Source organism: Gadus chalcogrammus, chromosome 16 (assembly GCF_026213295.1).
Source record: "Gadus chalcogrammus isolate NIFS_2021 chromosome 16, NIFS_Gcha_1.0, whole genome shotgun sequence".
NCBI classification, from domain to species: Eukaryota; Metazoa; Chordata; class Actinopteri; order Gadiformes; family Gadidae; genus Gadus; species Gadus chalcogrammus.
In genome coordinates, this window is record NC_079427.1 from 34,508,326 (window position 1) to 34,532,455 (window position 24,130).

A 24,130-nucleotide genomic window follows, 5' to 3' on the forward strand; every position below is an offset into this window, starting at 1 on the left:
TCCGTTGATGGGTCGAAAGAATCGTCACTTCCCAGCAACAGGGGGAAAATAAGAAACATACACAGTGCCCGCAAGGTATTTCTGGACAACGGCGAAAGCTTAGTTTATTGAATAATGTGTTGCGCAAAAGTTTGCCGTACTTCTTCTACTTCCTACATTGTTGCTCTTTGTTTAGTGTGTCGCATTATTCTTTTTCATTGGATTTATTAGCAGGCTACCAGTGGTGGGTCGAGTACTGATAATACAATTACGTCCTTTAAAATCTAGTTTTAAGAGATGCACTCTCAAAACATTTCTTCACAAGTTGCTTCATTGTGTGTATTGTTCATTAGAAATGCATACAACAATATGTTACAATAGAAAATGTAATTTCATGTAATTTCAAACAAATTGACACTAAAAGTGTAAATACATTTCAGATCTGTGCATATGACAAAAGGCTAGAGCTTTGTAGGAACACTACCAATGAAACACTAACCAGGCAAAGAGAGAGCGAGAAAGAGAGAGAGAGAAGGCCTTTTTACACTGCCAAGCTGGTTCGTCGCGGTTTGGCACGCCCGGCAATTTCACTGCCATGCCTGTGTAAAACTGAGGGGGTAAAATCCCCGTCATCACGTAGCGGGCTTTCTTGGTTAACTGGAGAAGGCGGGGCTGCGCACAGAGAGTAGACCTCTTCAGAATAATTTGCATGCAACGAATGCTTTTTATTTTGATTCAAAAGACTTGCATACAAGAATGAGTATACATCTGAGTGTAGGCTAAAAACGCGATTAACTATTTCCAAGCGCAAAAACGCCAACATATTTTTTATTTTGCTGACCACTTGTTTTTTATCCAGAGAATAATAAACATATTTCTAGTAGATCGCACAATCATTCCCTGTCTTTGCTTAATGTGACTGCATCACCTTCTCTCACATGATCAGCAGCTCACGTTTTTCACTGTCTCTCCAGTTAGAACTGCTCATGTTGATATCGCTGTGTTGTCTCTGTCTAGACAACACAACAACACGTCTACCCAAATCCCGCCCCTGGAACCGGGGAGCCATCTAATAGCATTTACATCAGAATGAAACCGCCAATGTGTGTAGGGTCCGGGAGGGGAAATTGGGGTGCTAGCTCAAGCCGGCGATTAAAAACGTGAGAGAGGGAGAGAGGGAGAGAGAGAGAGAATATATAGGCCATCAAACTAATTTACACTAAACATGTAATTTGACTTCAGCTTTATGCCTATATGACAAAAGGCCAGGGGTCTCATTTATAAAACTGTGCGTGGGATCGTTACTAAAAGTGTACATACGCCCAAAATCCAAGTTTTGCGTGCGCCAAAAAATATTCAGACTTATAAAACCCTGCGTACGCACACCTCTAACCAATCTTTGCTTTATAAATCACAGAGTGCCTACAAGTGTGCGCAGCTGAATCAGCTTCACGTTCCGCCCTGTACACGCCCCTTTTTAACCATAAATGGTCAATGCAAACAGCCTCATGAATGCGATCTGCATATAAAACAGACTAAGATGCAAGAATTATGTCTTGTCGGAGGTTGACGTGGAGACACTTGTGGGTAAGGTGGAGGCCCGAAAAGTAGTGGCAGTGAACTATGTCAGTGGCACGGAGCGCACAGTCCCAGAATTAAAAAAGAAGTGGTCCGACATAAAGGTACATATTTTTAGGTACCAATTATTCTATTCTATAATTAGGGATGCAAATTATCGAGTAATTCATTAATCGATAATTGTTTCATCTTATCGATCGATGATCGATTAATTGATAAGCGGCAATTCTATTGAGAAGCTGAATTTCCTTCTGAATGTGACACATTTAGGTGGTAATTCAACGAAGTCGTTTAGTTGTTGTACTTTAAAATACTTCCACATATTGTGCATTTGGCGTCTTTGTCGTCATTATCCAACTTAAAGTGGCTCCATACTGCACTCCGTTTTGCCCTCTTCATCGTGTCAGTGTCCCGCTTTTCATTTGTCTTGTCCTGCCGTGTTCCAATACCCGTACTGTCCGTACTTACTAGCCAAAATTTGAGTACGCAGTACTCCAATTCAGATCCGGCGAAAAGAAGTATACTTCAAGGACCCGGATGCCGTACTCAAAACGGGCTAATCGTGAAGTGTGGATCGAAGGACACTCCCCGTACTCAACGGCAGCCTTCTTAGCTACGTAGCAGAAGAGGCGGAGCCAGGCTGAGCCAAAGTCGGCGCATTTTCCACATAGCCTGCATTAATAGAGTCATTTTGTAGTTTTTATAGCTTTTTATAGCTGCTAGGCGTAAAGAGTTCATCGTTCAAAGCGGAATGTTTATTGCGGGGGAGGAGCCACGGCGGCAGTCGTGATCGTAATTTCCGGTTAGTGCACCACGGAGTAGCCTACTCGATTTGGAACAGCGCTCACATCTGAAAAATTAACGTAGTAGCCAGTGCGGATAGTATACTTCCTTTAAGTATACTCATGGAAGTACGGGTATTGGAACACGGCCCTGCTTTGCTTGTGTTCCTGCTTGTGTTCCCGCGTGTGCGTCAAGTACGTCTGGCGTCAAGTGCGCCCTCACGTGGACGGTTGGGGAATTACGGGTTAAAATGCGATTAATTGCAAGTAATTTATTTTAATCGAGTAATCTCTTATCGACAATTAATCGATAATCGATTCATTGTTTGCATCCCTAGTACCAATAAATCGTTACGGTCCCTGAAGACCCTCTCCCTCCGAATCCTGCCATTTGCATGGTCCTCCAGCAGTGCCATGGTGCAACATTACGCACGGGGCTCACCGCTGTATTTATAGGGTTACGTAATAAGACTGACCGAGAACACCTTGGATAATCAGTTTGTAATCACCCACGTAAAATGTAGTATGTTGCTTGGTTTTCCACACTTGGGATTTAAATGACATTTGATTATGTGTTTACAGTGTCACATAAAAATATTATGTTATTGACACATGTTGGACAGATGCTTTATTCCATGTAGTTGCGCTGTCATTGGACAGTATCGGGTGACGGGATTAAATATAGAGAATTTTCATTTTGAATTTTCATTTCTATTCTTAGGAGATGTTTCTGGAGTTATAGCTGAGAAATAACGCGATTGACTTAAATTATTCGGATTACATAGATTTAACGCATGATACGGGTTGAAATTAAATTTATGAAGGGCGATCATAATCGTTCTTCTCACTCACATTCCTTCAGTCTGACTACAGTTCACCACCTAACTGTCTGCGTCGCCAATTCCCCTTTTCCTCCAAACCATGCGTACGCATTGGTCAGAGTTTGCTTAGGGCTGCGCACATTCTCCCGTCAAGTTAGTTTTTTATAGATCACAACCTTGGCGTGGAAAGTCACGTACGCCACTTTCAGCCCCGTTTTGTGTGTACGCAACGGTTATAAATGAGACCCCAGAGCTTTGTAGGAACACAACTACCAATGAAACACGGTGGGGTGAGAGAGAGAGAGACAAGACACATTGAAGATGTATATTGGCTCTCTCCGAATACACATCTTTAACGTGTATTGGACAATCAGATTTGTCTTGATGAGATTGTGATTCAGCCTACGCATAGCATGCACGCACACTCACATCCAGACAAACCCCGCCATACCGTAAGGGTACGATCGGCGGTAGAAAGCGCAAGCCGTAACTGAGCCGCACCTAACCGCACCTAATGCCGCGTTTCCACTGCAGGGTGCGGTACGGTTCGGTTCGCAAAGGTGCGGTACGGATTGCGTTTCCACCGCCAAAAGTGGGCGTGACCCGGACTGAGCCGTACTCGTTTTGCCCTCGTTTTCAGTACTCCTCCGTTGGGGTACTGAAAACGAGACGAGACGCCTGAAAGGGTACCGGAAAATTCGAGCTACACACCCCCTCCGTTGATTGGTCGACAGAACCGTCACTTCCAGGCGACGTGGGGATAAAACAAACAAACAGTAGCCTCGAGGTATTATTATTTACAATGAACATGTCGCGTAAAACGCTTGCTTGGGCGAACAAGGAGGTGGAGACGTTCCTCTGCATTCTTGGGGAGGAAGACGTTGTTTACGATGTTTAAGTAACTGCCGCGGCGATCGACATCCGGCCTACCATAAAGGGTACTGTCGGCGGTGGAAACGCAACCTCGGAACTGAGCTGGGCTATACCGCCCCCTCCCTCCCGGACTGAGGCGAACCGTACCGTACCGCACCCTGCAGTGGAAACGCGGCATAATTGTACTACACCTACCGGACCTAACCGCACCGCTCGGTGGAAATGCGCCATTAGTGTGTGATTGTATAGAATCAATAGATCAACTGATTCACTGATTCTGGATTGATCGTGAAGACGTCCACGTCCAACTGTGATGTCCACGCTACAGGGAATTACACCGCTTATACGAAATGTGTCCGCGGAGCAAAGTTTTGCAGAGAATGATATTCATCCCCACATTTCCTTAAGGTTATGGGGTGAAAAAAAAAGAAATGTATGCACGATTATTAACAGTGGATTCAAGTCTTTAGAGGACGAGTCTCAAGTCACTGTGTGTGTGACTTAGATGCAACTTGAGGCTAATTTGCAAACTCGAGTCCCCATCTCTGACTTGTCTGTGTGTGTGTGTGTGTGTGTGTGTGTGTGTGTGTGTGTGTGGGTGTGTGTGCGTGTGCGCGCGCGCGCGCGCATGTGTGTACCTCGTGCTCGCTGACGGTGCCTACAGATCCGGTCCTGCGGTGGTGGTGCTGGGAGGTGGCCTGGCCTCTCATGGGAGCAGACCAGCTGGTGGAGGAGTGGGAGGAGCTTTGCCGCGCAGCTTCGTCCATACTCAGAGAGGCCTGAGGAACAACATTTAGATCATTAGAATCCAATTTAACATCTTTATTTAAATTTGTAAGCTAGAAAAAAATAGACCATTTTACAGCCAACGTCATCAAATAGTTAAGAGCACATTTTGGCAACGGAAGTGGTGTTGTTCCCCATTCGTTCTGACTCACACAGATGAGGTAGCAACTGGTTAGCAAGAAAGTTGATAAAAACAGTTTCCAGCATCAAAATGTCTGGGTGTTGCGGCAAGTTTTATAGGATTCCGACAGGATCACGAACATTTCAGAGCAACTGGCGGCGTCTGTGGCTGCAGGCGATTCAACATGTTGACTGGACATAATGAAAAATGCTCGGGTCTGTAGCGCCCACTTTATATCAGGTAAGGTTATCTAACTACTCTTTCATTTTACGGAAAAAGCCTGGTTTACATTAGTGATTGTGTGTACGATGCAAATAATAATCAAATGCAGCTAAAGTTTGATAAGCTGGCGTTAGATTTGTCTAGTAGGCTAAACAAACGTGTTTGTGTCCTTTCTGTTGTTTGCATGTCCCTTGCTGTAAATTTGTGGTCATTGTAAGTGAGGGGAACCTCAATGCCCTTCAATTGTAAATAAAGGTTTGAAACTGGATTAAAAAGTGTTTTATTTGCAGGTGAGACGTCATTGGACTCTAGTAGCCCCGATTTTGTGCCTTCTGTGTTTGTGTACACAAAACAAAAAGCCAGAACCCCGATGCAAAGATCGACAGGCACGATTAGAGTTGCCCTCCTCTTGGTCGTTTTTTTGTTTCTTTTCCTCTCTTGCATAAGCTTTGGTGCATACAGCTGCTGTTATACAGCTATTGATCAGTCTAACTGTATTTTTTTTACTGTAGGAAAAGGAGGAGATGACAGACCTAACACTGCAGCAAATCCTCCTGTTCCTTCTGAAACACCAGAACAAGAATGCAGCATGGATCATTGTTCTGGTATGAATATATTTCATCTTACAAATTAACTGATTGATTGTCAGGGTTCCCACCGTCATGTATTTTCAGGAGAAATGATTACATAAGAAATTTAGAGGAAAATTTCAGCAAGGCCGAGATCGTTTATTGGCCTGTGGCATGTGCCACCGCGACCACTGACATACCATGGCATATGCCGTTCAGGAACGGTAACTGCCGTTCTGAAACGGTAACTGCCGTTCTGAAACGGCACATGCCGTTCTGAAACGGTAACTGCCGTTCTGAAACGGTAACTGCCGTTCTGAAACGGTAAATGCCGTTCAGGTGGAACGGCAAATGCCGTTCTGGAAAGCTAACTGCCGTTCCCAACAATGGTATGTGACACCAGCACGGCCCGCCTCCTCCGTATAATTTCAAGACAAGTATTGCCTTAAATGTAAAGCTATATATATTTTGTCTTTATTGACACTATAACACAACATAACGCCGTAAATAAAGGGATTTATACATTTCTCTCATCCGATCTATTGTTAGGATATTTGCGATCAGTTTGTTGTTGCTTTTGAAATGACAGATGCTTTTGAAAACAGCCGGTGTAAGTACCATATCGGCTCGGCTTCCAGATCGGCTCGGGGTCCGTCGTCTGCTGATTACGTCACACAATAGCTATCTACTAAGGTTTTTTATGGCTTAAATTAAAGAGCCTGTAATGATCTTTCATTTTGAACATAGACCATTCCCAACCTATCTGTATGGATAGTTTTCTTCTAAAAGCAAAACATCCCTCGGAATCATCTCGACTGTTAAGATAAGCCGTCCGTGTTGCCAGAGTGGGCACATTTTCAGCCTGATTTGGCTACTTTGGCTACTTTCGAAACTAGACATAGACCTACTCGCGCTCACACATGTGCTCGCTGTTGCCTCGTGGTTGCTATGACTACAGCCAGAGCTACAGCACAAAACAGCCAATCACAACTGTCCGACGTACAGCCAATCACAATGTACGCCCATTCAAGCGTACAGCCAATGATATTGTGTAACGTAATCAGCAGACGACGGACCCCGAGCCGATCTGGAAGCCGAGCCGATATGGTACTTACACCGGACTTGCTCCGGTGACGGTAGTTAGCCTAGCCACCTAAACAGACCTGTTTAGGTGGCTAGGCTAACTACAATTACCATTTCGTACTGGCTCCTACCGTTTTTCCACTGGCATGGCACTCATGTAAAATGGTAATTACCAGTTTATACTGGCAACTACCGTTTTTCCACTGGCATGCCACTCATGTAAAATGGTAAGCACTTGGGATGTGTATTTCTGGCAAAAAATATTATTCAATATTCGCTGAGAAGTATTCGAATAATATTCGAAAATCGGTCAATCAACAACCCCCAACGCACGCACGCACACAGGCACACACACACCTCGGATACACGCACACACAATGACACAGGGAGAGGCTTGTTGATTTGTATGAAATCAATCAAAATTATTAAAACATCTCCATTTATTTTACTGAACACAGCCTGCATGACGGTGAACCAGACACGTCTTTAGCATATGGCCCAATGAATTTACACTGTGTGTCTTTTTACAATTTATTTGTTACCAGCATTCGTAGTGTTGATCAACTGAGAAATAGTCTGCAAAAGACGTTGACATCGCTTACCAGCCGAGAACTCTGAGGGATTATCAGTCTACGTCACTCCCCGCTCTACGTGCATGTAATGCAGAAAGAGACGAGAGCGACAAGAGCCGCAATCATTTCTTGTTGTGCGGTTGGTTGCACAAACCGTTTTAATAAGACTAACAAAACGCAGACGTTTTTACAGAATACCATCAACTCGCACCCCATTTAAGGCAAACTGGAGACGTCTTTGGTTACAAGCTATCAGAAGAAGCGATTGGAACGAGCAGATGATTAAAAAATGCAACAATCTGCAGCAAGCACTTCGAGCACTTCTTATCAGGTAAGTCTTAACTAACAAGCTAATCAATACCGTGGATTTTATAATCAACACAATTATTGAGTTCTACACATACAGTATATAACAATGTTAATAATTAACGATTGTAAGCAGTAGAGTAATCGTTCAAATTGGAGTAGATCTAGCTTGAAAGCAAATGTAACTTGGTTCAGTGTTGCTGAGTTGCGTTGCTAAACTTTTGTAACTGTTTCTAACTGATGTAGGCACATGCTAGGCCAGTGACATCTAGCCACCCATGAGGTTTTATCATTTCCGTAAATCACTGGAATATACTTTATTTGTACAGGAGAGTCATCTGATGACTTCGACAGAAAATGGAGCAGTAAATATGATCACCTACGTGTGATTTGTGGTTGACTGATCCACAAGCATGAGTCGACTGAGTTGGGAGTGCAAAGAATAACTGTTGAGTGATTTAATGTAACTATATTTGTTATAAGGGTTATATGCCTAAGGGTTACATGGGTTATCTGTCAGGCCATATCGTTTCTGTTATGTCTACATTATCTTATAAAGCTCATTGTGACATGATATGGGATCTGTACACTTGACTTAAGGATGTAATAAACCTGTAGTTAACGGCTTTCTTTGTACTAAATGATTAATCTCTTCTGTGTGTTACAGATATAAGAGAAAAAGACAAAGGGATGAAACCCCCGCAGATGTCAAGACAATGGACATCAGTCCACAACCACTTCCCTCTCTCCAAATGTTTGTGAAATGGAGCCTGGGGCTGATCTTTGTATTGGTAAGAATAAGAACCCTTAACACTAACCCGACCAAGACTGTCTGTGAACCCGTTTGGATTTTTCTTTTCGTTTTCAGGAGCTATGGTCCCGAAGGCCGTCCATGATGAACTCAAACAGAAGTATAGCCAACTTCATACCGAGTGTGACAACCTGTGTGTGGACATCAACAAACTGAAAGCAGAGAATGTTTAACAGTTTAAAGCAATGGTTAGAAGCACGCAGTTGTCCTTTGCTTCTATCCAGTGTAAAGCATCTCAGCTTCTGTTTTTCACAGGTTTGACCAGTGCCCTCTTTAATTTGATCCGCCAGGCAGTTAAAGACATTTTTATTTACAGACCAACAAATCTAACAGCCAGAGCCCAAACATATCCAAATTATAAGAGCCATAAAACAGTTAAGTATTTGGTTTGCATGTCACCTGCAGGAGCAAATACATTTATGTCCTCAGGTTGAGGTGGGCGTGTTTCTGATGAACAAATTACAGTCCGGATTTTATGACCTTCTAGAAGTAAATGATGAGATACCAGCGGATCGTGGTTTTACCATCAGAGATGTGGTGCTACATTGAGGATGCCTTACTTTACCAGAGGAAACTGTTGAGCTGTCTGCTCAAGAAGTGGAAAAATCAAGGCGTTTGTCAAACGTTAGGATACACATTGAAAGAATAATTTTCAGAATTCTGACTACTTTTTTTCCAGATAATATTGTAATTGTGTGTGCAGCATAACAAACATTTTCAAATGTATAGTCCCTAGAAAATAAATTGTAAATACTTTGATAAAGTGTCCAAGAATCAAGGATACATTTAATGCTTTTTATTATTCTTGAATGTGTACAGCATTGTGACATGAAATAATAACTTTATTTTTTATAAGCCTGCCCACCACATTCACCATGCCCCCTCTACTCCCAACCATCCTCCATAAATAAACAGATCTGTTTTACACACATCTTTATTCAATTGTTTCTTGCTTATTTTACTTGACATTGTTAATTTATGTTTTCATCATGTATGCCAAACAAACATTTGTATATATTTTGTTATAAGAATGATTATGTAGCTGTGAATCATGAGTGGTATGCGTGTATGAACGCGCAAATACCACAGGAAAGGTCTGGCATGCCAGTGGAAAAACGGTAGGAGCCAGTACGAAATGGTAATTACCATTTGACATGAGTGCCATGCCAGTGGAAAAACGGAAGGAGCCAGTACAAAATGGTAACGGTAGTTAGCCTAGCCACCTAAACAGGTCTGTTTAGGTGGCTAGTCTAACTACCGTCACCGGAGCAAGTCCGGCTGTTTTCAAAAGCATCCGTCATTTCAAAAGCAACAACAAACTGATCGCAAATATCCTAACAATAGATCGGACAAGAGAAACGTATAAATCCCTTTATTTACGGCGTTATGTGGTGTTATAGTGTTAATAAAGACCAAATATATATATAGCTTTACATTTAAGGCAATACTTGTCTTGAAATTACACGGAGGAGGCGGGCCGTGCTGGTGTCACATACCATTGTTGGGAACGATAGTTAGCGTTCCAGAACGGCATATGCAGTTCCACCTGAACGGAAGTTACCGTTTCATAACGGCAGTTGCCGTTTCAGAACGGCATGTGCCGTTTCAGAACGGCAGTTACCGTTTCAGAACGGCATGTGGCGTTCCAGAACGGCAGTTACCGTTCCTGAACGGCATATGCCATGGTATGTCAGTGGTCACGGTGGCACATGCCACAGGCAAATAAACGATCTCGGCGTCTCTCGAAAATGTAGGTCCAATTTAGAGGAAAATCTCCCCCTGAGATCAATAAAGTATCTTCTCTTCTATCATGGAAACGTTTTGAAAAATCATTGGTAAATATGTGTGAAAATCCCTGGATTGTGAACTTGTCTGCTTTGGTTGCAGCACATGCTAAGTTTTCACTTTTCTATATTTAAGCTGAAGAGGATATCCCAGTCCCAAAGAGAGAGTATGATGATCTGACCCTGAGACACAGTCAACTTCAGGAGGACTATGTCAACCTGTGAAAGGAGTTGGACACACTACGAGCTGAAAGAGGAGCTGCAAAAATCTACGTTATCCTACACCACTGTTAAGTGCAACATGGTACAATTGCTTTTTCTCACAGGACTGACCTCCGTGGTCTTTGAGTGGCTGCTTATAAAAATAACAGGCAGCGTAGAAATAATTTGCAAAAAACATCAATATAACCTTTTGGTTATATTGATGAAATTAAGGTTAGGCCTAATCTAATACTGACCTTGGCATATAGATTTAAGGTATCAAAAACCACCATATCAAATATTTTGCAGAGCTTGGTCCCTGTTATGGCCTTGGTCCTCAAGCCACTCATTAAATGGCCAAGTAAGGGGGCAATACTTAAAAATATGCCAAAAATATTCAAGCGCAACTTTAAAAGATGCCGGTGCATAATAGATTGCACAGAAATGTTCATAGCTAGACCCAGTAATCTGACTTCCAGGGCCCAGACATGGTCAAATTATAACCACAGCAACAACATTAAATATTTGATCGGCAACACTCCAGCTGATGCAATTTCATTTCTAACTCCTGGGTGGGGTGGACGGGTTTCAGACAAGCAGATCACTAAAGAGTCAGGTTTCTTCCAACTTTTGGAGCCTAGGGATGAGGTGTTAGCAGACAGAGGATTTCTCATCAGAGACGAGCTTGCGGCTTATGGTGCAACCCTTCGTATCCCTCATTTCACAAAAGGAAAAAAGCAGCTTTCTTCACAAGAAGTAACCCGAGGAAGAAGCAACCCGAGGAAGTGCGTGATAGGGCGGAGGGAGATCCAATATCTGGGGTACCACCTGGGGGGGGGGAAGGTCCGGCCACAGGTCGCGAAGACCGCAGTGGTCGCCGCCTCCCCTCGGCCCAGGACCAAGAAAGAGTTGAGGCGGTTTTTGGGGCTGGCAGGGTACGACCGGCAGTTTGTACCACACTTCTCCGACCTGGCCAGCCCCTTGACCGACCTCACCCGAAAGAGGGCCCCAGATACAGTGGTCGGAGCCATGTCAGGTGTCATTTGAGGCTATTAAAACAGCCCTCTGTGGAAAGTCGGTCCTGTGTGCTCCTGATCTCCCTTTTTCCCTGCAGACGGACGGGTCGGATAGGGGGTTGGGCGTGGTCCTGACCCAGCAGGTGGAGGGGGTCGACCATACCATTTTTGATATGGAAAGCAGTTAAAGTTAAACCTCAAAGGACAGTAACACAGAAGCATAATTCATCTTTGCATAACAACTACGTATATCATAGAGCTCTGAACTATGTTAGCTACAACACCAAATAATAGGCAACTTACCCCGCCATGCAATTCGCTGTGAGGACATAGTTTTCTCGTTGGTTGATTATAACCCAAGCCTCATACATCGTTGTCTTGTGTCCTTGTCTTTGACTAGGGAGGATTTCTGATTTCACCACACAAAACTCAGAGTCTATGTCATGGTATTTGATGTTCTGTACATGACCACAGACGACGTATTCATAAGGATCCAGTGACTTATATGCTCGTAATTTCTCTCTGGTGTACACGCTCGGTTTCTCTATTAAATACGTATAGATATCTGGCCACTGTATATTCGGCCACTTGCTGATGTCTTCAACCCACTCATTAATAGTACTACACGGATCTTGAAGTCGGACACCATTTGTCAAAGTCAACTTGTAAAAATTTGCGATCTTGTGTGGATAATTCCCTTGTATAGCTTGACAAGCTGTTGATCTCCGCCATACTTCCGTTGCCAAAATGCGCGTGCATACGTTCTACGTCATCAGTGTACAAACAGTAAAAGGGTCTATTAAGGAATGAAGGAAACTGCACAAGGAGTGGACTAGGACCCTAGGAGAGGTGTCTAGGCCCCTAGGATAGGTGAGTAGGACCCAAGGAGAGGTGACTAGGACCCTAGGAGAGGAGACAAGGACCCCAGGAGAGGTGACTAGGACCCGAGGAGAGGAGACTAGGAGCCTAGGAGAGGTGGCTAGAAGAGATGAATAGGTACCTAGGAAGGTGACAAGGACCCTATCAGAGGTGACTAGGAGCCTAGGAGAGGTGACTAGGTCCCTAGGAGAGGATACTAGGATCCTAGGAGAGGTGACCAGGACCTTAGAAAAGGTGACTAGGAGCCTAGGAGAGGAGACTAGGACCCTAGGAGAAGTGAGTAGGACCCTATGAGAGGTGAGTAGGACCCTAGGAGAGGTGACTAGGACCCTAGGAGACGTGACTAGGAGGTGACAAGGACCCTAGGAGAGGTGACTAGGACCCTAAGAGAGGTGAGAAGGACCCTAGGAGAGCTGACTAAGAGAGGTGACTAGAACCCTAGGAGAGGTGACTAGGACCCTAGGAGAGGTGACTAGGACCCTAGGAGGTGACTTGGAGAGGTGACTAGGACCCTAGGAGAGGTGACTAGGACCCTAGGAGGTGACTTGGAGAGGTGACTGGGACCCTAGGAGAGGTGACTAGGACCCTAGGAGGTGACTTGGAGAGGTGACTAGGAGCCTAGGAGAGGTGACTAGGACCCTATGAGAGGTGAGTAGGAGAGGTGACTAGCACCCCAGTAGAGGTGTCTAGGAGGTGTTCACCTTCTCCAGCTGGGCGGTGATGTCCTCCAGGCTGAAGTTGGATGCGAGGGGGGGTCTCCAGTGAGTGGGGTTGGGGCCGCGCACTGTGCCAGCCGGAGAGACGCGGGCGCTGCTGCCCCCGCTGCCCCCCCCGTCCCCTGCTGGGTCTGCTCGGGCACTGCGACCTGCGGGGGGCTTCTGACGGACCTGCGGACACCAAGGACAGCATGCTGTTAGGTGAGTGCTGAATGCAGCACACAACTATTATTCTTCTTAGGTTTGGGAAGATTTAGGACCTATCTCCTTCCATAATTTTTCACCTGGAGCAGGGGTTGGCAACTGGCGGCCCGCGGGCCATGTCTGGCCCGCCAGATTATTCTGAAGTTATATGATTTATTTATTTAGGATTATTCTTTTTTTAGAATATTGATTATCTAGATCTGTTACTGTTAGCTTAAATGTAAAGGGCCGAATACAGTGAACTTTTTTTCTTTCACAACCGTTTTTGAATTTAATTGTATCAAATCCTGCTACTACTCCCGTAAGGTTAGAGACACACTCGTCATGGTCACGCGTAAGCTGTGAGGGGCTGAGCGGGAGTTATTGAAACTCTGCAATATTAAATGAAACAGATCTCCCTTTTATAGGCCTATATACAACAACCATGGGCGTCAGTTTGGTTTGAAATGTGCTGGGGACAGAGGCGCATTCGGAAGTGCATTTTCAGAAGTGCTGGGTACAATGAGGATGCACTCTTTTTTCTCTCTTTAGTGCCGGTAATAAAAGGTTCTGAAAGACAGCATACCCATGAAGCTAATTACTATAAATAAAATGTATACAAAATCTGTCTGGCACGTTTTATGAAGAAAACGTTTCCAAAAAGCATCGGACATATGACACACTATGTTCTGCTCCATGTATCCAATGTTGACAACGTCAACGTCAAGCTAACAACATAAACAAGAGGAGCTAGGAAAGGAAATTAACTGCGTGTTTAAGTTCAGAAGGGCCAAACGTGTGGCTACACACATCAATACAAAAGTCATCAAAATATTTGTTGCACAGCTGAACGCTGTATCACATCATGAGCTGGCTGTTCTCAATCCACAACACGCATTCCATCAAAACTAGCCTACATCAGGCATGCTGACCAAAACTCATGCACTCCCCCCCCACAATTATTCCAGAATTCAAGCACAGCAAGAATGACCAAAAGTCACTTTGTGTCAACAAGAGACTGACTCCACCAACTATCAATTGCAAGTTAAAACAGCCGACCCCTTGAGCGCAAAAAAACACAAAATGACCTCCCCACAGCACCAGCAAATCGTAAGCAATAAATATCGCATCTTACCTTTATTTTTGTGGCAGTGCTCTGCAGATGCATCCTGTGGTGTCGCCTACCACACCCATTTAGTTCAACAGGTTATCGATAATGACCGGCGACGTTCTATACATTATCCCGCTTATTACACGGCTACTTGCCATAACGAAAAAATAACTTCACATGGTGTGTCTTTTTACAATTTATTTGTTACCATCATTCATAGTGTTGATCAGCAGAGGAATAGTCCGCCAAAGATGTTGACGTCGTTTAGCAACCGAAGACACTGGGGTTGAAAAGTTACCGGACTACTTGAGGAGTGATACCAAAGACGTCATTAGAGGTAAAATGTCCTTTGTTTTCCTTGACAGCGGTCAATTATACTTAGCAACGGTGAATAATCAAATATAATTCACCGCCAGAAGTTGTGAAGAGCCCATGCAAGTGAACGGAGTGTTCCACGGCATTGAGAAGACCCGTGTAACAATCCATATAATTCAACTCCTCTTTTTTCTTTTTACAAGTGGTGGGTACAAAATGAATCTTGACGAAATCTGGTGGGGACGCGTCACCAGCGTAATCGACGCCTATGCCACGGCGACCCAACATTACGTATTTTTGTGTGATACTGCAGGTAGAGAAAGGCAGGAGCTGTTGACAAAAGTCCACAAAAGATTTAAGACGCCAAGCACTGAGATTTTGCTGTTTAACGTAAGTAGAGTCTCTGATGAGGCTAATTCGCCTACAGCTCTTCTAACGGTGAGTAAGCTAGGAACGGAGGTTTGTGTGTGTGCGCAGTCAGTCAGCACCCGCCATGGTGTGTGTATATGTGCGTGTGCATGTGTGTGCGCGCAGTCAATCAGCACCCGCCGTGGTGTGTGTGTGTGTGTGTGTGTGTGTGTGTGTGTGTGTGTGTGTGTGTGTGTGTGTGTGTGTGTGTGTGTGTGTGTGTGTGTGTGTGTGTGTGTGTGTGGGTCTTATCTAGAAAATCTAAGTTTTTACGTCGCTATTGGGAATTTTAAGTCAGAGCCTATGCCCTTATCCTGTGGCGTCCCTCAGGGATCGATTCTCGGCCCTCTTCTGTTTAACTTATACATGCTCCCCCTTGGCGCGCTCATCAAACAGCATTCCATCTCTTATCACTCCTATGCTGATGATACCCAAATCTATCTGTCTTTATCTCCTGATGATCTCTCCCCCATGGACTCTCTCTATCAGTGTTTCACTGATATCAACACCTGGATGTCCCAACATTTCTTACAGCTAAACACTGAAAAAACAGGTGATAACTTTTGGTAAGGAGAACCAAAGAAATAAGCTTGCTGCTCAACTTAATACAAAGGGTTTTAAGGCAGTTGATTATGTTAGAAACCTAGGAGTGATTCTTGACAGTGACCTAACTTTTAGCAGCCACATCAAGTCAGTCACTAAATCTGCCTTTTATCACTTAAAAAATATTTCTAAACTGAAAAAATGTTTTTCACATGTCGACCAAGAAAAACGTATTCATGCCTTTATTACTAGTAGGGTCGACTACTGCAATGGTCTTTTCACCGGCCTACCTCAAAAAACAATTAAACACCTTCAAATTATTCAAAACGCTGCAGCCAGGTTACTTACACAAACAAAGAAAAGAGATCATATAACACCTGTACTAAGGTTCCTACACTGGTTACCAGTATCATTTAGAATTGATTTTAAAGTTTTATTACTTGCTTTTAAATGTCTTCAAAACCAGGGACCCCTTTATCTTAAAAATATGCTCAGAATCTACTGCCCTACCAGATCTCTTAGATTTGGAGAGCTTCTTATGCTGGTTCAACCCTCTGCCCGTACTAAGCAGGGTGAGGCTGCTTTTAGTAACTATGCGGTCCGTTTGTGGAACCAACTACCTCTGGACATTAAAACAGCCCCCACTGTTGCTACTTTTAAAACCAAACTAAAAACTAAATTGTTCAGAGATGCCTTTAATTAACATGTTCTCCATGATTGTATGTTTTTACTTGCATTACTACATTTTAATTTTAACTCTTATTATTCTTATCTACTTGCTACTATTATTGCTTTTGTAACTTCTATTTGTATGCAAGGACCATCCTTTTTTTTTGACTTGTGAAGCACATTGGGTTGCCTTGTTGTATGAAATGGGCTATACAAATAAACCTGCCTTGCCTTGCCTTGTGTGTGTGCAGTCAGTCAGCACCCGCCGTGGTGTGTGTGTGTGTGTTTAGGCGCGCACTACTGCCCGCTCTCCAGCATAAGGCCTTTCTACACTGCCAAGCCGGTACGGTCGAGGCTTGGCACGCCCGGCAATTTCACTGTCTTATCTCAAGTTTCTTATGTAAAACCGAGGTGGTAAAATCCCCCGTTCGTCACGGCTCAGGCTTTCTTGGTTCACTGGAGAAAGCTGGGCTCCACACGGAGTCTAGACCTCTTTAGAATAATTCGCATATACCCGAATGTTTTTATTTTTTCATGAATGAAGGCATAAAAAAAGAATGACTTCACATCCGAGTGTAGGCCAAAAACGCGATTAACTATTTACAAGTGCAAAAACGCCAACATATTCTTTATTTTACTGACCACCTTTGGGTTAGGGACAGGTTAGGGCTTTTTATCCCGACAAAAGCCTTGTAAGGACAGTTCCTCTGCGTCTCTCGTAGATCTCACCATCTTTCAACGTCTTTGTTCAATACGACTACATCCCCTTGTCTCACATGATCAGCAGCTCGCGGATTTCACTTTCTCTCCAGTTAGAACTGCTCATGATGATATCGCTGCGTTGTCTCTGTGGAGACAGGGCAGCAAACACCTCTACCCAATGTGATCAGGCATGACATTTACGTGATTAGGGCATACACTTGTTTATATGTACGTATTTTAAGAGTCATCTAGTGCTTGGTAGGCATATGACTAAGCCAGTTCTGAATAAAAATCTCAATTTTGGCTGTCTGTCTTGGAACTTCTCCAGTGCGTCCACGCGACGGGGCGACAAGATCCCATACAAAGTGAACGTATAGACGCGTATCGGGCGAATTTTTTTTATTAGTTTTGATTTGTCGCGCTCACTTTCGCCGTGCACAGGCGAGCGCGTTTACGAGGATTTGTGGCGCGACAAATTCGCTCGAGTTGAAATATTTCAACTTTGACACGAATTTCGCTTGATGACAGCCAATCAGCGTTCAACAGCGTGGCCACTGAGTGACATGTGTAACGTAACAGCCAATCAGCCTTCAACCGTCAAACTCAGTGCAGTGCAGTCCGGGGTGAACTGCAGCATGGAGGAGAAAGTGATTGTTGCCGTTTGCGACTCTCGGAGCTCTATATATAATAGTATATAATATAATATAATATCACAGCTAAATGCTCTGTGCGCCTCCGGATGGCCGAAGCGCGGGGAGCTCTCATAGGGATTGGGCTTCTCGGGGTTTGTTTACCGGCGTTGCTATGGGTTCCAGTCTTGTGTGTTCCAACGGTTTATTAGGTAGGCCTATCTAATAAATTATGTCTTCGTGCGCGCCTATCACATGATTTTAGACTCGACGATTTCGGTTGAGTTTTCAGTTGCAATTGGTTTGCACTTTTTTAAAAGTGGTGGGGACAAAATTCGTATTTTAAATAGTGGGGGAGACATGTCACCCCCGTCCCCCCCGTAATCGACGCCTATGCGAACCATCGTAAATTTCTTTGGAGCGTTTCCACAAACACCTCTTAACATGAACGCGTGTGCACTGCTCTAACGTCGTTCGTAGGATTACAATCCTACGAACGACGTCTGTCCACTGACACAGTGCTGAAATGGGCTCTGTAAGGGGGGAGACGCAGGAATGTCACAGGAAAATGGGGTTAAAAAGCCAACAGCAGAGTAGCCTACGAAAAGAATAGACTGCAATAATATTAATGCTAAAGATATTTAAACACAATTGATTAGGCCTAGGCCGACACATACTATATCAGTCCTAATCCTGAACGCACTGTGTGTACATTTTTTCACTGCATTTCCCCCCCTGAAATAATTCCATATTACAAAAATCTAAAATAGCTTGTGTGACAACAGAACTACCTTTATCTTAATGTGCTGATTTATGAAAAATGCTTTGCGCTAGCCTTGCTATTTCCAGAGCAATGCTGTGTTCCAATATCCATACTTCCATGAGTACACTGCAGGCTATGTGACAAATGCTTAGGCTTTGGCTCAGCCTGGCTCCACACTCTTCCGCTATGTAGCTAAGATGGCTGCCATTGAGTACGAAAAGTGTACATCGATCCATAGTACACAATACGGGTCTTTTCATTAAACTTATTTTCCCCCGATCTTAATTGTAACGCTCTACGTACTCAAATCAAGTAAAGTAAGTCCGGATAGTATGGATATTGGAACACAGCACAAGCCAATCGTAGATTCTAAGGGAACATGTGCACACATCAAGTGTAAATGTACACACATCAAGGGTAAATGTACACACAGCTCTGAGAATGCATCACACAAGTGGTATAGAAAGTGAGTGAATAGAAACAATGACCTGATGAAATTTGCAAACGTCACCAATAAATGCTTTGATCAACTCTGGAATGGTTCAACAGGTCCAAGCATCCCAGGAGTGATGGATTTCATGCACATCCGACGTTCCATCATGTAAACACATGGATTTCATCATCTATTGTCTGTTTGATGAGTGTGTGTAGTACCTTAGTGTCTGTGTGATGAGTGTGTGTGGTACCTTGGTGTTTGTGTGATGAGTTGGTGTAGTACCTTGGTGCCTGTGTGATGAGCGTGTGTGGTACCTTGGTGTCTGTGTGATGAGTGTGTGGTAGCTTGGTGTCTGTGGGATGAGTGTGTACCTTGGTGTCGGTCAGGCCCAGCCGGCTGGTCTTGCTGCTGTCCGTGGTGAGCTCCTGCTCTATGGAGCACAGGTCGGCCATCAGAGAGTCCAGGTCCACACCCTCCCTCTGGTTCAGAGCCTCTGCAGTGGATATATTAGACATATTTTATGTAACTTTACACATATATAAGGCCTTTTATAAGAATTAGACGATGCCTTTTATAGGCATAATTAACAATCGTCAAATAATATGTAGTTTCCAAAATCCTGTAATCATTCATTCAACTAAATTCATAGTTTCCTTTGATGTGGTTCACATCACATCAGCAGCAGGTCAGGTCAGGTCATCACTTTATTTAAAGGTCCCATGACCTGAAAATCTCACTTATGAGGTTTTCTAACGTAAATATGAGTTCCCCTAGCCTGCCTATGGTCCCCCAATGGCTAAAACTTGCGTTTTGGTGTAAAACGAGCACTAGCTGTTCTGCTCGCCTTTGAAAAAACCGGAGGCTCAAGTGCGCTGATTTGAATGTCTATATTCATGACGTCATCAGGAATCTCAGCTCCTCCCCTTACTCTGACTGGCCCGCCCAGAGACGTTGGCCCGCCAATGAGACTCGACCATGCGAGCGCCACATGTGTGTGTGTGTGTGTGTGTGTGTGTGTGTGTGTGAATACACACACTGTAACGCAAGTGTTTCTTGTCGGTTTCTTTGACATGTCTCTGTATTCAACAATGAGGACTGTTGTGGGGGTTATCTGAGCCATGGTTGAGAAGGAATTGGGGGAAAGGAACTTTGGCTTTGACTGGCTGAAGTACATGAACCTGCGACATGCCGCCGGTTGCCGCGAGGCACCATCGCCCGGCAGCGGGCAGCCGGCAGCAGGCAGCGCCCGGTTCAGTCGGACTTCAGGTTGATGTGAAAGTGGAAGGAACCAGAGGACGTCGCAGAACCCGACAAAGTCGTTTGTGATTCATAATATCGTCTGGAGGCGCACGCAGCTTTTGGCCGTGATAATATGTATTAAATTATATAGATTTCTATGTATTATATGATATTATTTAGATATAGAGCTCCAGGACTGTAACGCAAGTGTTGTACACTTCCTTATTATTTGGATAACCGTTCTGCTTTTGGCGTTATGGCGCATAACACGTCGGACTCTCGTCTCTGGTATTTCTACAACGAGACTCGTATTGGGGGTTATCTCAGCCATGGTTGAGAAGGAATTGGGGGAAAGGAACTCTGGCTTTGACTGGCTGATGTACATGAACTGCGTCATGCCGCCGGTTGCCGCGAGGCACCATCGCCCGGCCACGACTTCAGGTTGATGTGAAAGTGGAAGAACCAGAGACGTCGCAGAACCCGACAAAGTCGTTTGTGATTCATTATATCGTCTGGAGGCGCACACAGCTTTTGGCCGTGATAATATGTATTAAATGATATAGATTTCTATGTATTATATGATATTATTTAGATATAGAGCTCCAGGACTGTAACGACTGCGGTCAAGTGAGCCGCCATTCGTCCATCCGCGGTTAAGCCAGCCGTCACACAAAATCTTCATGCGCCTCTACTCTAAACAGCCTTTGTGTGGTATCTCGCAACGTTCTCAAAATAAAAGCCTTCACCTACGGTTGTGTGTTTGTGTGGATCGCTGCCAAACGCTATCGGCGTGAAAACGTCCACTACAAAAAGGGTTTTCAAAGGACCAAGCATGCACGTGAGGTTTTCAAAGGACATTTTCCCCGAAACTATACAGTGAAATCATGTGGTTCCTTGTGCACAAGTAGTCGGGACAACAGTTAGTATATTCATATCATTCAGTCCCGGAACTTATATTTTTGTCTATAGCTCACTTCAAAATGCTAAGAAAATGCAATTTGCAAAGGCCAAAATATGTATAGGTGAGGTTTTCTAAGGACATTTATTCAAAATCTATACAGTAAAATCGCATTGATAGGCCTACTTGTGTACAAGTAGTCAGCACAGCGTTCTCAAAATCTGTACAGTAAAATCACATGGTTCGGTGTGTACAGGTAGTCAGCACAAGGGTGAATATGGTCAGGTCAGTCAGTGCCGGAACTTATGTATTATTTTGTCTATAGCCCACTTCAAAGTGCTAAGAAAATGCAATTGGCAAAGGCCAAAATATGCATAGGTGAGGTTTTCAAAGGACATTTTCTAAAAATCTATACAGTAAAATCACATGGTTACGTGTGTACAAGTAGTCAGTATAACACTTACTATGGTCCTGTCAGTCCGTGCCGGAACTTATCTATTATTTTGTCTATAGCTCACTTCAAAGTGCCAACATAATGCAATTTGCATAGGCCAAAATATGCATATGTGAGGTTTTCAAAGGACATTTTCTCAAAATCTATACAGTAAAATCACATGGTTACTTGTGTACAGGTAGTCGGTATAACACTTAGTATGGTCATGTCAGTCTGTGCCGGAACTTATCTATTATTTTGTCTATAGCCCACTTCAAAGTGCTAAGAAAATGCAATTGGCAAAGGCCAAATATGCATAGGTGAGGTTTTGAAAGGACATTTTCTAAAAATCTATACAGTAAAATCACATGGTTACGTGTGTACAAGTAGTCAGTATAACACTTAGTATGGTCATGTCAGTCCGTGCCGGAACTTATCTATTATTCTGTCTATAGCTCACTTCAAAGTTCTAAAATAATGCATTTCTAACAGACAAAATATGCATGAGGTTTTCAAAGGACATTTTCTCCAAAACGATACAGTAAAATCACATGGTTCCTTGTATACTAATAGTCAGTACAACACTCAGTATGGTTATAGCACTCACTGCAAGAACTCGTCTACACTTGACTTCAACTTATAACCACAATGCAATATCTGCAAACTCTGCAATGCAAACTCTTTGTATGTGTTTATCCTCAACAGCCATAATTCTTACAAAAACTATAAATGCCTGAGCTCTTGTTGGCCTATTTTGGCCAATGCAAATTGCATTTTCTTAGCACTTTGAAGTGGGCTATAGACAAAATAATAGATAAGTTCCGGCACGGACTGATATGACCATACTAAGTGTTATACTCACTACTTGTACACAAGTAACCATGTGATGTTACTGTATAGATTTCGAGAAAATGTCCTTTGAAAACCTCACCTATGCATATTTTGGCCTATGCAAATTGCATTATGTTGGCACTTTGAAGGGAGCTATAGACAAAATAATAGATAAGTTACGGCACTGACTGATATGACTATACTAACTGTTGCCCCGACTGCTTGTACACACGGAACCATGTGATTTTACGGTACATATTTTGAGAACATAACCATAACCTTTGAAAACCTCACGTGCATGCTTGGTCTTTTGAAAACCTTTGTTTGTTGTGGACGTTTTCACGCCGATCTGGTAGCGTTCGCAGGGATCCACACAAACGCACAACCGTAGGTAAAGGCTTTTACTTTGAAAACGTTGCGAGATACCACACAAAGTCTGTTCAGAGTAGAGGCGCACGAAGACTTTGTGTGACGGCTGGCTTAACCGCGGATGGACGAATGACGGCTCACTTGACCGCAGTCTGTAACGCAAGTGTTGTACACTTCTTTGTTATTTGGATAACCGTTCTGTCGGACTCTCGTCTCTGGTATTTCTACAACGAGACTCGTATTGGGGGTTATCTCAGCCAAGGTTGAGAATTAATTGGGGGGAAGGAACTTTGGCTTTGACTCCCTCAAGAACATGAACCACGACATGGAGGAGAAAGGGATTGTTGGCGGCGAATGTCTCCAGCTTGAGACCCGCTGAGGGACCCACGCGGAGGGGAGGTGCCTAAGCGCTGCCCGGCAACGATCCCTTTCTCCTCCTTGTCGCGGTTCAGTCTACTTCACATTGATTGAGAACGTTGAAGAACCAGGAACGTCGGAGAAACCAACGCGGTCGTTGTGAGATTCATAATATCGGCTCACACAGCTTTGGCCGTTATAATATATATTATATGATATAGATATCTATGTAGGCTATATGATAATATTTAGATATAGAGCTCCAGGCACTCCGTGTGTTCTAGAATATTTACAGAACACGGCTAAAGGCTGTGCGCGCCTCGCCATTGCGATACATCCACTGTAAACAGAGCGCATGGTACCATGGCTGCAAGCTGCTCAGGGCCACACCCCACCTTCCTCCTTGACCCGCCTCGCTCCTCCTCATTTGCATATAGCTACAGACACCAAAACAGCGCATTTGGGGAAGCTCAATGTGCGAGTGGCTTCGGAGTGGATGTAACTCTGCACCACGGCTGAATTTCGGGAACGTCTTTGAATACTGTGTTAGTTGCCCACTAATACCTATATTAAAGAATACATAAAATAGCATGTCATGGGACCTTTAACACCACATCCACATCTCCTCACACCTATACAGGTACACAGTAGATCTAGATGGATACACAGTATCTAGAGAGCTCTAAGTCCCACCGTTGATGTTGTAGACGGAGAAGCGGTAGGACAGGTTGGCCATGTTGCTCTCCTGTCTGAGAGGAGCCTTCTGCTGGCCTGGACGATCAGGGCGGCCATCATCCAGACTCTAGAGAGAGAGAGAGAGAGAGAGAGAGAGAGAGAGAGAGAGAGAGAGAGAGAGAGAGAGAGAGAGAGAGAGAGAGAGAGAGAGAGGATCGAAACCCGGTTCTATCAAGGACCCGGTTCCACTTTTTTCAAAACCCGAAAACCATTAACGTTTGGGCTGGTCGATACCTATCGAGTCCCGTAGTTCATTTATTTATTTTTTTGTCCCGTAGGTCCTGTAACGTAATGTTGTGTCCCTCGAGTCGCGTCACATTTAAATCAATAAATCCTATCACTGCAGCGTGTCCACCAATGTTTTTGAATGGAATTTTAGGCAAACAGGTATTACAAGTAAAACAAATGAT

The 24,130-nt window shown here is 43.9% G+C and overlaps 1 protein-coding gene across 1 annotated transcript in view; it reads right to left on the minus strand.

Moving 5' to 3' along the window:
* The window catches only part of raph1a (Ras association (RalGDS/AF-6) and pleckstrin homology domains 1a), a 217,693-nt gene that overhangs the window by 134,973 nt on the left and 58,590 nt on the right, over positions 1 to 24,130 (minus strand). The window contains exons 3-6 of the mRNA XM_056611093.1: positions 23,679 to 23,787; positions 19,230 to 19,351; positions 13,085 to 13,270; positions 4,672 to 4,812 (exon numbers count right to left, since the gene is read on the minus strand). Coding sequence (XP_056467068.1) covers positions 4,672 to 4,812; positions 13,085 to 13,270; positions 19,230 to 19,351; positions 23,679 to 23,787 — 558 coding nt within the window. The remainder of the gene's footprint in view (positions 1 to 4,671; positions 4,813 to 13,084; positions 13,271 to 19,229; positions 19,352 to 23,678; positions 23,788 to 24,130) is intronic.